Below are 11,188 nucleotides of genomic sequence, written 5' to 3'. Positions count from 1 at the left end.
GGGTCTGGAGGAAGGAAGGGAGCGAGCAGAAGGCTGTGGGGAGGAGGGGGTGTTGCCGTCTTCAGAGTGGAGCTGGGGGAGAGCAGAGCCGCATGGGTGGGCTGGGAGGGATGGAGACAGCAGCAGGGCAGGGGCAGGGGGAAAGCTGTGCCTGAAAGGTGGAGGGAAAGAGAACTGGAGGAAAAGGAAGGGAGGCTGAGGTAGGAGGTGGTGTCTGCAGCGAAAGGGAAACGTTCACGGGAACTTATTTTCCCCCTTTGCTGCGACTCCAGCAGCTGCTGGCCCCGCTGCTAGGGCAGCTGCTCGTCCGCCAGTCCCAGGCACAGCCAGGACTGTGCTGTGCATGGGTGGATCTGCCTCTGCTGCGGGGCAGGGTCAGCACTGCAAATCACAGCTCACACTGTTTACACCAGAGCCTGGGTGCTGGCGTTTGTGGCTCCAGGTGCTGGGAAGGTCTTTTTTTTCCCCCCTTTCATTTCAGGTATGAGGTTGGACTGGAGTCACTGCAGCAAGGGCAGAGCGTACACTGCACACACACTGAGTAATTGCTCATTTTTCCTCATCAAGTACTTGTCATTTTTTACAGTGTGACACAGAACAGGTGCTGTGAGCTTACGTATGTGCTGCCTGCCCGAACAAATGGGGGAATTAAAGCACTTTGGAGTTAAAAGTTCACTCTGTAGATCCAAGATGGAGTGAACAAAAGGTGGCAACTACTCACAGTTGTGTTAATAAACCCACAGCAGTGTGACCCGCTCCCTTTTGTGCCTCTGTTGCCTGTGTTCTTACACCTTGCTCACTCTCACACCATCAGGGATACCTTGAAATCTTTGGGAAACTTCTTTCCCCACCTATTTTTTTTTTTTTTTTCCACACCAGCTGACAAGAGTATTCCCACTCGGAGCTTGTGCAAGTGGTAAAGCTGAAATCTGAGCTGCTCACTGCAGCGCTCAGTCTTCCCCAAGAAGGACCGGGGGAGTGTCTTGGGTTTTTAGTCAGGCTGCGTGGGTGTGCATATTAAACTGAAATTCTGCTGTGCTTGGCTACCTCGGGGACTAGTTATAATCACCGGGCAAATACAATGTGTGTAGGAGAAATACTTAATTTCATGAAATTCGTTGCATTGTGCTGGATGTGAGACTGTGATTGAGAAATACCGGTCGGTGAAAGCAGAAGGCAGAGCTTGGCAGAGGTGGCGGATGGCTTTAAACAAAACCCTCCTCGCTGCGCAGGGGATGCGGTGCTCCGAGGAGAGGCTCTGAGGGAAAACCAGGCGGGGGTGGAGGGTTGGGGCTGCCCGGCTCTCTGGGGTTTGACAGCGCACCTGGAAAACGCCGCGAGAAATAAAACCTCCTAAAAGCCGCGGGAGGGTGGGTTGCAAATCTCTGGAGCTGAAGGAAAAGGAGCGATTGCGTTTCAGAACGTGAACAACAAACCTGCCAGAGCAGTCACGGGCGCCAAGGGAAAAACATTTGGCTAAGGAAGAGCGTTTGTAAAGCTGCTACCGAAGGAAGTGTAATAAGAAACGTTTAAAAAGCCTCTGCCTCGGTGATTTTCCAGGGTAGCCTCGCTAGCAGTAAAGCAGTTTCTAGCTTTGCAGAGCTTGGAGGACCGTAGATCCTGTTGGATGTAACCTTTTGTACCCCAAAAAAGCTCCAGTTACCGTATTAAATAGCAGAAGCGAGATGGCCTCCCCCTGATTAGTCGTTGCCATCCTAAAACCTCAGGGCTCTGCACACATGTCCTTTCCCTCTGTGAACCACCCGGCTCTGTCCTAACCCAGACCCCCACGAGCCCCTTCCCCAGGGCAGGGTGTTGTTGGGAGCTCGTGATCAGCCCCTGCCAGGGTTGTCTGGAGCCTTTGGGAGCCAAGAAGTTGCCAAAACAAGTTTGCTTCAGCTGCTGTTCTTTGACACCGTCTGTGGTTCCCTGTAAATCACTAACAGATAATATTTTCATATTCTGGCTCTCTCCACGTCCCCTGCTTGCTGAATAATTACCTTGTTTTGTGCGAGCCGTAAGAGGTTTTCACAGATAATTCATCCAGCGCTGAAAGGCAGCCAGCTTTCGGGGCTGGAGCACATTTTCTGGCCACCTGGCATTGCTGTGCAGAGGTCTGGGCTGGAGCGCAGCTGCCTCCGGAGGGAAACGCCGTATCCAGGACAGCCGAGGGCAGGGCGAAAAAACCGAACCCAGCTGAAATCTCAGCCGCCTTTCCTCGGAGGAGAATTTAGCTTGGCAAACTCAGCCCACCCTGAACGTCTGGATGTGTGGACAGATTGATCCCACAGATCTGGATGCTCTCACCCACAGAAAGGCCGTTTCGCTGGCAACAAAACACCTCTTGGGAGCTGTTTGCGGCAGCGTGCTCTGTCTCAGCTCGCTCCCCATGTCCTGGCTGGCGCTGGGCTCTGCGAGGGTGGTGGGTTGGAGCCCAGCGTGGAGCCAGGATTGCCCCAAGGTTCCCAGCCCTGTCCCAAGGGCTGAGTTGCTCCAGGGCAGGCAGGAGGAGCGATCATCACTGTGCTGGTTTATCTCAGCGACTCCCAGAGCCAAGCCACCAAAGATGGTGGGTGATTGCTGGCGTCATGGTGCTGAGAGGTTTCAACGAGACATCAGCAGCCTTGGCCTACAGCCTCTGTCACCGCGATGGAGAGCGCCATGTCCTCATCTTTAGTACGGGCTGGGAGGGGCATCAGCATCTCCATCTTCACCATAGACCTTGTTGAGGTGGAAGTCATGGCTGGAGACACTCACCTGGGAGGTGATGACTTCAGTGGGCTTCTTCATGGATGAATTCTTAAAGAAGCATCAAGGGAGCATCAAGGCAGGACGGACGAGCTGTTTGGAGGCTCAGGAAAGCCCGCGAGGTGGCCAGATGGACTCCCACCTCCAGCATGAAAGCCACCATCAGCTTGAATGGCCTCTAAAGGGATCAGCTCGCAGGCAGAGGTTACCCGTGCCCCGTTTAAGCATCTGAGCACCAACCCCTTGGTTGGCAGATGCCAAGAAGGGGCGGCTGAACAAGGAGGAGACCCTGAAGGTAGCAGAGGACCATGAGAAATACCGAGTAGAGGACAGGGCGCAGGGCCACCAAGGACTACCTCCGGTGCTGTGCCTTCAGCGTGAAGCTGACCTCTGGAGACATCTTGAACTCCTTCACCCTGCAGATGAAGAAGATGAGATGCTCAATGGGGTGTACAGGAGGTAGGTGTCAAATCCTTTCAGCTTTCACTCTCCGGGCAGTGCTCGCTCCCCATAAAGCATCAGCCTCAGCTGATATTTCACCAACAAGGTATCAAATTTGGGGAGTTTCGTGCATAGCTGGCAAGCTGGAAATACAAGGTATGTAGGCAATGTGCCTCTTCCAAAGGAAACCTTAAATGCATCCCTTTAGGCCAGCTGTACTCTCAATCAAAAGCAGGGTTTGGGGTGGTTGTTCTTTGCTATGCTCAGCAAAACCTGGAGCGACTCCGAGGTTGGGGTGTCGAGGGAAGTCTGGAGGACAGAGCTCACCCGGGCTGGGAGCCAGAACCCAAGCCTGGCTCTGGCAACAGCAAAACCTCCCTTCAGGTGTATCCTTTCTTATTTTCTCCTTTTTCAAAAATAATAAATGGATTTTTTTTTTAAGTTCCCAGCCATCCTTAACTCCCCACGCTGGGAACTGCCATCCCTAATGCCCCAAATGCAAAATTTCAGGCTCCTGCTAAATATTTCCTGGGGGTACAAAACCCCTCCAAGCTCTCCAAGCCACCTGCGTGTTCAGCAGCACATTCAGAACATCACCCGTCCAAAGGGAGCCTGAAAGTCACGGTTCCCTGAAAGTCAAAGCGTGTTTTATTGACTGCAATCAAGAGAATCAAAGATCTGGAGACCTGGACTCCCACAGAATAAACCCCATCATTCCTGCGCCGCAATCGTTTCTCTCCCAGACATGGATTCGAGTCAGCGCTCCCGCTGAGAGTGATTAAAGACCACTGCAGAAATCAGGGCAGCAGATTGGGAAATAAGCAGGTGAACAAGGGAAAGAAAACAAGCAAATATTACGACCTGCCACCCTCAATCGGGAGCGATCCCGTCGCCTGGAAGGAAGAGCAGCAGCGAGGAAGGACGGTGGCTGAGCCCGGGTGTTTGCTGTGCAAAATAAGGGTGTAGCCATGGGGGAACATCGCTTCTCAGCTCCCAAAAACCCATTTTGGGGGAAGATGCACACACTGATACAAGCCTGGGCTGACTTTTCCCCTTTTATACACTCCCCACCTGCCTGGCTGCTAATTGGGCTCTCAAATTAAGAAGGCAGAGCCTGGCAGTGCCAACAGCTCTCACCTGGGAGCTCTGGGCTGCCCACCCGGCTCCATCCCCAGGGTGGGTGTGAGCAGGACACCAAAGCCCCAGTTATGAACCTTCACACCACGCTGATATCCAGCCTGGACACCCCAAGAGCGGCATCAGCCTTGCCAACCCCTTGGCTCTCAGTCAGGCTTCCCCATGGCCGTGCAGTTTTGGGGTAAGGGGAGATGAAAGGAGCACGACAGCTCTGGGGCAGCAGCTCCGAGCCCAGCTGCTCCCCAGGAGGTTGGACAACCCCCCCCCCCCCCCCCAAATTGTCCTGGATGAAATGAGCTGGGGCTTCTTTGGGTCCATTTGGGCTCCCTCCATCCCGAGGGCTGCTGGCAGCAGTGTGGAAACCCCCAGAAGCTCTGCTTTCCCCCTAAAGGGTGGGGAAACTGAGTCACCAAGCACTGACCCACGTAGGACCCAGATGTCCTGACAGGCAGCAGGCACTGGGGACTGCTCTCTCTGGCAGGAACCTGGGCTGAGCACTGGGTGAAACTCATCACACTGCAGAAGGGCTGCAGAAGGCAGTCACGGCAAGGGCTGTGGTTGGCAGGGGACGGGCTGGGGCTGGCAGAAGACACCCCAGCATGACAGACAGGATCATTTCTACAGGCTTTTATTGCCAAAATGGTAAAATCCCTCTCCAGAGGGCTGGGAGCATCCTCCAACCTCCCAGCTCCCTCTGCCCCACAACCACCTCCCCGCGTCCCTCTGCCAGCCCCCCCATCCATCTGGAGCTGCCCAGGGGGACGTGGAGGGGACAGGGCACACGTGGGGCTGTGTCCCATCAGGCCAGGATGGGGAAGGAGGCGGCGGTGGCCACGCCGCAGTTGTTCTCCTTCATGGCCATGAGGATGTAGCCGTCGTTGCCCCAGTATGTGGACCAGGAGTTCTTGATGAGCCAATAGCTCTTGCCGTGCAAGACCCCGTAGCCCACGGCCAGCACCGCGTGGTCCAGTGCCGACGTCTCGTTTCCTGGCCGGGAGGAGAGAAGGAAACTGAGTCACATCAGCACCCATCCCTTGGAGCTGGAGGCCATTCCTGATCACAGAATCACAGAACCACAGAATCACTCAGGTTGGAAGAGCCCTCTGGGATCATCGAGTCCAACCATTGCCCTGACACCACCATGTCAACTAGACCAGGGCACTAAGTGCCATGTCCAGGCTTTTCTTAAACCCCTCCAGAGATGGGGACTCCACCACCTCCCTGGGCAGCCCCTTCCAATGGCTAATGACCCTTGCTGAGAAGAAATGCTTCCTAATGTCCAACCTGAACCTCCCCTGGCCAAGCTTGAGGCTGTGTCCTCTTGTCCTGTTGCTGGTTGCCTGGGAGAAGAGGCCGACTCCCACTGCGCTACAACCTCCCTTCAGGCAGTTGTAGACTGCACTAAGGTCACCTCTGAGCCTCCTCTTCTCCAGGCTAAACACCCCCAGCTCCCTCAGCCGGAGCCTCTGGCGCGGATGGACTCACCGCAGTGGGCCTCCTCGTAGACACCGTTGGCGTAGAAGGTGAAGGACTTGTGCGAGGCGTCGATGTTGACGGCCACGGGGCCGTGCTTGACCAGCGCAGCCTTCAGCGCCGCGGCGCTGCCCGGCTCCACGCTGGCGTAGCCGGCGAGTTGGGCCACCAGCTCCGACTGGTTGCAGTGGCAGTAGCCGTTCTGGGGATGGCGGGGGGGAGGCTGAGGTGGCACCGGGGTCCCGGGGCAGGTGGGGGGGGGTCCGACCCACCCCGGCAAGGGGGAAGGAGGGAGTGGGGCGGCTCGGATGGAGCATCCATAAAGCAAAGTAAAGCTTCCAGCCGCAGCTGAAGGGGTGATGGTTGATTTGGGAGAGCCTGGAGGAAAGGATTGGGGAGGGGTGGCACTGCAGCCCCCCCCGAGCAGTGCTGCCACCCTCACCTGCCCCAGGTAGGGCCCGTAGGACTCGGTGCTGGCGATGCCGCCGTGCTTCATGATCCACTCATAGGCTCGCCACTCCTCGCCCCCGTCACACGCCTGGTTCCCGAAGCCCCAGGAGCAGTCGATGAGGACTTGTTGGGACAGGGGGGTCAGCACGCCGGTCTGCGGGGGGGGTCACGCTGTGGGGATGGGGACAGGCAGCCTCCAGGCGCCCCGGCCATCCCCGTGGGGCACGGCCCCGCTCTCACCTTGAGGAACAGGGCACCCTCCATCGCGCCCGTCGTAGCGAAGCTCCAGCAGGACCCGCAGACGGCCTGGTCCTTCACGGGGGTGACGGCACCTGGGGACAGCGGGGTGGGGGTGAGAGGCTGGGGTGGCAGCAGGGGGTGAGGGCAGGCGGAAGGGAAACTGAGGCAGGAGGTGGGGACAGCGGGATGGGGACACATCTAACAGAGCGGTGGGGGATGCTTGGCTGTCCCAACGTGCTCCGGGCTTGCACCGCCGGCGGCACCGGCTCCCTCCTCACCGTAGAGCCGCCAGTCGAGGCTCTCGGGCAGGACGAGGCCGGCGTAGAGCTCGGTGGGGAAGGGCTGCCCGGCGTTGGGAGCCCCGCTGCGGCGCCGGCCCCGCAGGGCGGCCAGTTCCTGGGGCGTGCGGTCGGCGAGGTGGTTCAGCGCCAGCGTGTAGGAGAGGGCGGCGCGGTTCCTCGAGTGCACGAACCTGCAGCAGAGCAGAGACGTTGCAAGAGGGGAGCGGGGGAACACACTGACCTCCCCGAGCCCCCCCCCAGCCCATCCCCATGGCATCCCGTACCGCATGTTATGGATGAAGACGTGCTTGCGATGCTCGTGCTCCTCCTCGCTGCCGTAGCTCTTCCCGAACCTCTCCTTGTAGCGGTGGAAGAGGCGATGGTGGACGTGCTCCGTCTCCGGCGCCCTCCCCACGAACTCCCGCATGGGGTTGGCCACGACGCGGTGCTCGGGGCCGGGCGCGGGCCACTGCTCGCACTGCACCCCTGCCACGGGGCGCGGGGGGCGGCTGGTGCCTCGGAGCGGGGATGGGCTCTCCCGGCCCCCCCAGCACAGCACGGTCACCCCAAAACCATTGGGGCTGTCCGCGCTGGGGGACCTGCACCCACACCCCAGCTGGCTTCTGAGGACCCAGCACCCGCATCACCCCAGCTATCAACATTAATTAACATTTCTCCTCTGCTTTTTTTTCCCAGCCAAATTCACCCAAATTAGAATCACAGAATCGTTTTGGGTGGAAAGGACCTTTAAGCTCATCAAGTCCAACCCTTAACCCAGCACTGCCAAGCCCACCACTAACCATGTCCCTCAGCACCACATCTACACGGCTTTTAGGTCCCTCCAGGGATGGGGACTCCACCACTGCCCTGGGCAGCCTGTGCCAGTGCTCCATCATCCTCCAAGTCACGAAGTTTTTCCTCATTTTCAGATGGAACTTCCCATGTTTCAGCTTGTGCCCGTTGCCCCTTGTCCTGTCACTGGGCTCCACTGAGAAGAGTCTGGCCCCATCCCCTTGACACCCCCCTAAGGTATCTGTAAGCATTGATAAGATCCCCCCTCAGTCTGCGCTTCTCCAGGCTGAACAGCCCCAGCTCCCTCAGCCTCTCCTCGTAAGGGAGATCACAGAATCATGGAATCATTTTGGTTGGAAAGGACCTTTAAGATCATCGAGTCCAACCATCAACCCAACACTACCAAGGCCACCATAACCCACGTCCCTCAGCACCACATCTACATGGCTTTTAAATCCCTCCAGGGATGGGGACTCCACCACTGCCCTGGGCAGCCTGTGCCAGTGCTTGACAACCCTTTGGGTGGTACAGGCTCTAAAAAAAACCCAAAACCCCAAAAAAAGGTGGGAGAGGTGCTGCATTTGGGGTGGCTGTGGGGTGGCCGGGGACACTCACCCTCGGGGAGCCGGAAGACGCTGGGGGGGAAGCGGTGGCTGAAGGAGAAGTAGTCGATCTCGTACTTGTCGTAGTGGGAGCCCAGGAGGCTGTTGAAGCCGCGCACCTCGTAGTGCAGGGGCACGGGGCCGCGGGCAGAGCCGCCCACCCGCAGCGTGTAGACGTTCTTCTTGCGGCCCCAGTAGGAGACGTTCTGCCAGACGGCGCAGGGCTGCCCGCGGAAGCGCTCCTCCCGCACGCGCTGGGCCATCGGGGACCGGGGTGTCCCGTCAGCACCGACCCCGGCACCGGCACTGCACCCCCCCGGTGAGCTGGGGCACCCGCGGTGACTGCACCCCATCCTGCATCACGCAACCCCTCCACCTCCATCACCCATGGCCGCGTCCATTTACCCGTTCCCAGACAGAGAAGGGTGCTCTGCCCTCACACAGAGGTAGCCATCAGTCACCCCGTACCCACGGGAGTCCCTCATCCCCTCCCCTGCCCCATCCCACATCCTGCAGGACCATGCTTGGAGCTCACCTTGAAGTTCTCCAGGCTGGGGAAGACGCTCTGCGGGGCGACGAGGTCCCCGTCGGTGCCGTTGATGCGGAAGCACTTGCGGACGTTGACCTCCGTCTCGGTGGTCTCGGGAGTCACCTTGAAGCTGGCGCCGAAGGGCTCGATGGAGCCAAACTGGTAGGTGACCACTTGGCCTGGAGATGGGGACAGCGCTGAGGTCAAGCCAAGCCCCTGGGTCCTGGGTTGGTGATGGCTCCCAGGGCTTTGCTGGGGCACCCGAAGGTCCTGGGGCACCCAAAAGTCCTGGGGCACCCAAAGGTCCTGGGGCAGAAGGATGGGGATGGTGAGGGGTCGGGGGCATGGCCCCCTTTCTGCACCCACCGCCGTAGTACTCGATGCGGCTCTTCCCCCCGGTGAGGTTGTACCAGGCTTCGAAGGGCTCCCTGATCTCCGCGTAGGGCAGGCTGATGACTCCTGCGGGCACGGAGGGGTCGGGCTCGGGGGGCTGCAGGGGGCCGAGCCCCAGGGACATCCCCCGCCCCCCTGCCCTGAGCCCGCAGGAGCATGGAGAAGGCAGGGAGCACGCTGGGGACCCCAGCATCACCCCCTGCTCCCACCCATGGCCACCGCCAGCAGCACCCCACGGCAGTGGTGGAATTGGAGCCTCCTCGGGTGGGAGCCGGTGGTTGGGGGTGTAGGACCCACCCTGGGCAGCACGTTGTCACTGTCCCAGAGGGATGCCCCGTCCCCGAGCGGTACCTGTGACATGGTAGATGTCCCCAAACGTGGGTGTCTCCAGAGGTGCTTTGCACTCTGCTCCTGGAAGAAAACCCCAACCCCAACCCCGTCACGCTGCTGATCACCCACCCCTCCGCGGCAGGGGCTGGCAGCGGGGCTCGTCCCTCCCTTGCTGTCCCACGGGAGAGGGGGACAGACCCGGGGGAGCCCGTGCTGGTGGCAGGGCTGGGAGGGGTCCCACCTGCCCAGGCAGGGCAGGGACCGGGGGTCCCCAAGCCGGTGGTCCCCTCTCCTCCCGCAGCCCTCCAGCTCACCCAGAGCCCCTGCCTGCACCCCTGCTCTCCTTGGGGTGCGGCCAGCTCGGGGACACCCCAAAACCCCCACGTACCCCCCAGGGCCTGAGGGGCAACCGTATGACCCCCTGTATACCCAGCCCACTGCCCCTGCTCTGCTCCGGGCATGGGGACAGGGACAGAGCAGCCCCCTCCCAGGGCGAGGACTCCCCCAGCAGCCCAGGACCCCCACAGTGCCCAGGCTAAGGGGCAGGATGGCATCACCCCAAGATGGGGACACGGCATCCACCCCCCCAAACACCCCGAGCTCAGCCAGGGCGGGTGCTCACCCAGCAGCACGGCAGCCCCCAGCACCAGCAGCCACCCCAGCCCCTCCATCCTGCGCCCACGCCACTGCCCCGCACCCACGGGTGGCTTAAATACCGCTGGTGGGTGGGCAGGGAGCTGCCGGCAGCCAACGGGCAAAGCCCCGTCCTGCCCTTGGCGGGGGCTAAACCGGGGGGGAGGCGTGGCTTTATGTTGCCCCCCTGGCCCACCGTGGGCACCCATGGGTGCCGTTCCCACCCGCAGCAGGGTGGGTGCCAATGTTGCGTGCTTGTGGGGCTTGGGGAGCAGGGTGGGACCCAGACCCCCCATGGGCACAGATACCCCATGGCAGGGCCGTGGGTTGGGTGGTGGGTGCTCGGGTGGGGGGTCCCTGCGCTCCCACCCACCCTGCGTGGCAGGGGAGCAGCTGCAGCACCCAGGGGCGAGGGGGTGCAGTGAGACCCTGCCAGGCACCCCCAAAACCCCTCTGGGTGCTCCCTGCCCTCCTGGGGTGGGAGCCAAGGTGTCCCCCCCCAAAGGCAGCACTGGGCAGTCGTGGGGAGATGGGGGCTGTTTGCATCCCTCCAGATACACCATCAGGGTGAGCCCAGGGCTGCACTTAGGGGGTTTTAATTGGAAAAAGGGGGAAGATGCAGATAAATTGCCAGGAGCTACATGGAAAAACAGAGCCAGGGAGGAGAGCGGCACCATCACCGCGGCAGAGTGGCCTTCGCCCCTCCTGCTTGTGGCACGTCCAGCTGGCCCCCAGCCCAAGGTGACAGCGAGCGCCCGAGCCCAAAACAAAGCTGATAAGGGCTTGGGGGGGGCTGATGCACCCCTGGGTGTCGGGGCTGGGCTGATGCACCCCTGGGTGTCGGGGCTGGGCACCCCATCCTGCAGCACCTCCCCAGGGACCACCACCACCATCGTGGCACCTCAGTGTCCAAGGTGCCTCCTGCCTTGGGGAGGTACCAGCCAAGATGGGAGGCCCCCAGGGTGAGGGCAGGGAGAGCTTCCCACCCTGTCTGCAGGACCCTCGTGCACCCACCCCCCTTCTCCCAGGAGGGCTCCAGTCCAACCCAGGAGCACCCAGGTGAGCCATGGTCACGGTGTGAAGCACCTTTCCCTGCAGGGGAGCAGCCCCGTGGGGAGAAGGGGCATCAGCAAACTCGC

General features: G+C 60.4%; 1 protein-coding gene across 1 annotated transcript; it reads right to left on the bottom strand.

The window, feature by feature from the left end:
* Nucleotides 1–5,125: 5,125 nt before the first annotated feature.
* LOC137673272 (digestive cysteine proteinase 1-like) lies at nt 5,126–10,087 on the bottom strand. The gene is made up of 11 exons (XM_068417985.1): nt 10,039–10,087; nt 9,438–9,497; nt 9,060–9,152; nt 8,700–8,872; nt 8,178–8,418; nt 7,055–7,256; nt 6,768–6,961; nt 6,490–6,581; nt 6,242–6,403; nt 5,812–6,001; nt 5,126–5,313 (listed from the first exon to the last, which is right to left on the bottom strand). Exons 1-11 carry the CDS (start codon nt 10,085–10,087, stop codon nt 5,126–5,128), a joined length of 1,644 nt encoding a protein of 547 aa, XP_068274086.1.
* Nucleotides 10,088–11,188: the final 1,101 nt, after the last annotated feature.

Source organism: Nyctibius grandis, chromosome 24 (assembly GCF_013368605.1).
Source record: "Nyctibius grandis isolate bNycGra1 chromosome 24, bNycGra1.pri, whole genome shotgun sequence".
Classification (NCBI taxonomy): domain Eukaryota; kingdom Metazoa; phylum Chordata; class Aves; order Nyctibiiformes; family Nyctibiidae; genus Nyctibius; species Nyctibius grandis.
The sequence above is the reverse complement of the archived record's forward strand: the minus strand, read 5'-3'. Positions and strand labels throughout refer to the sequence as shown.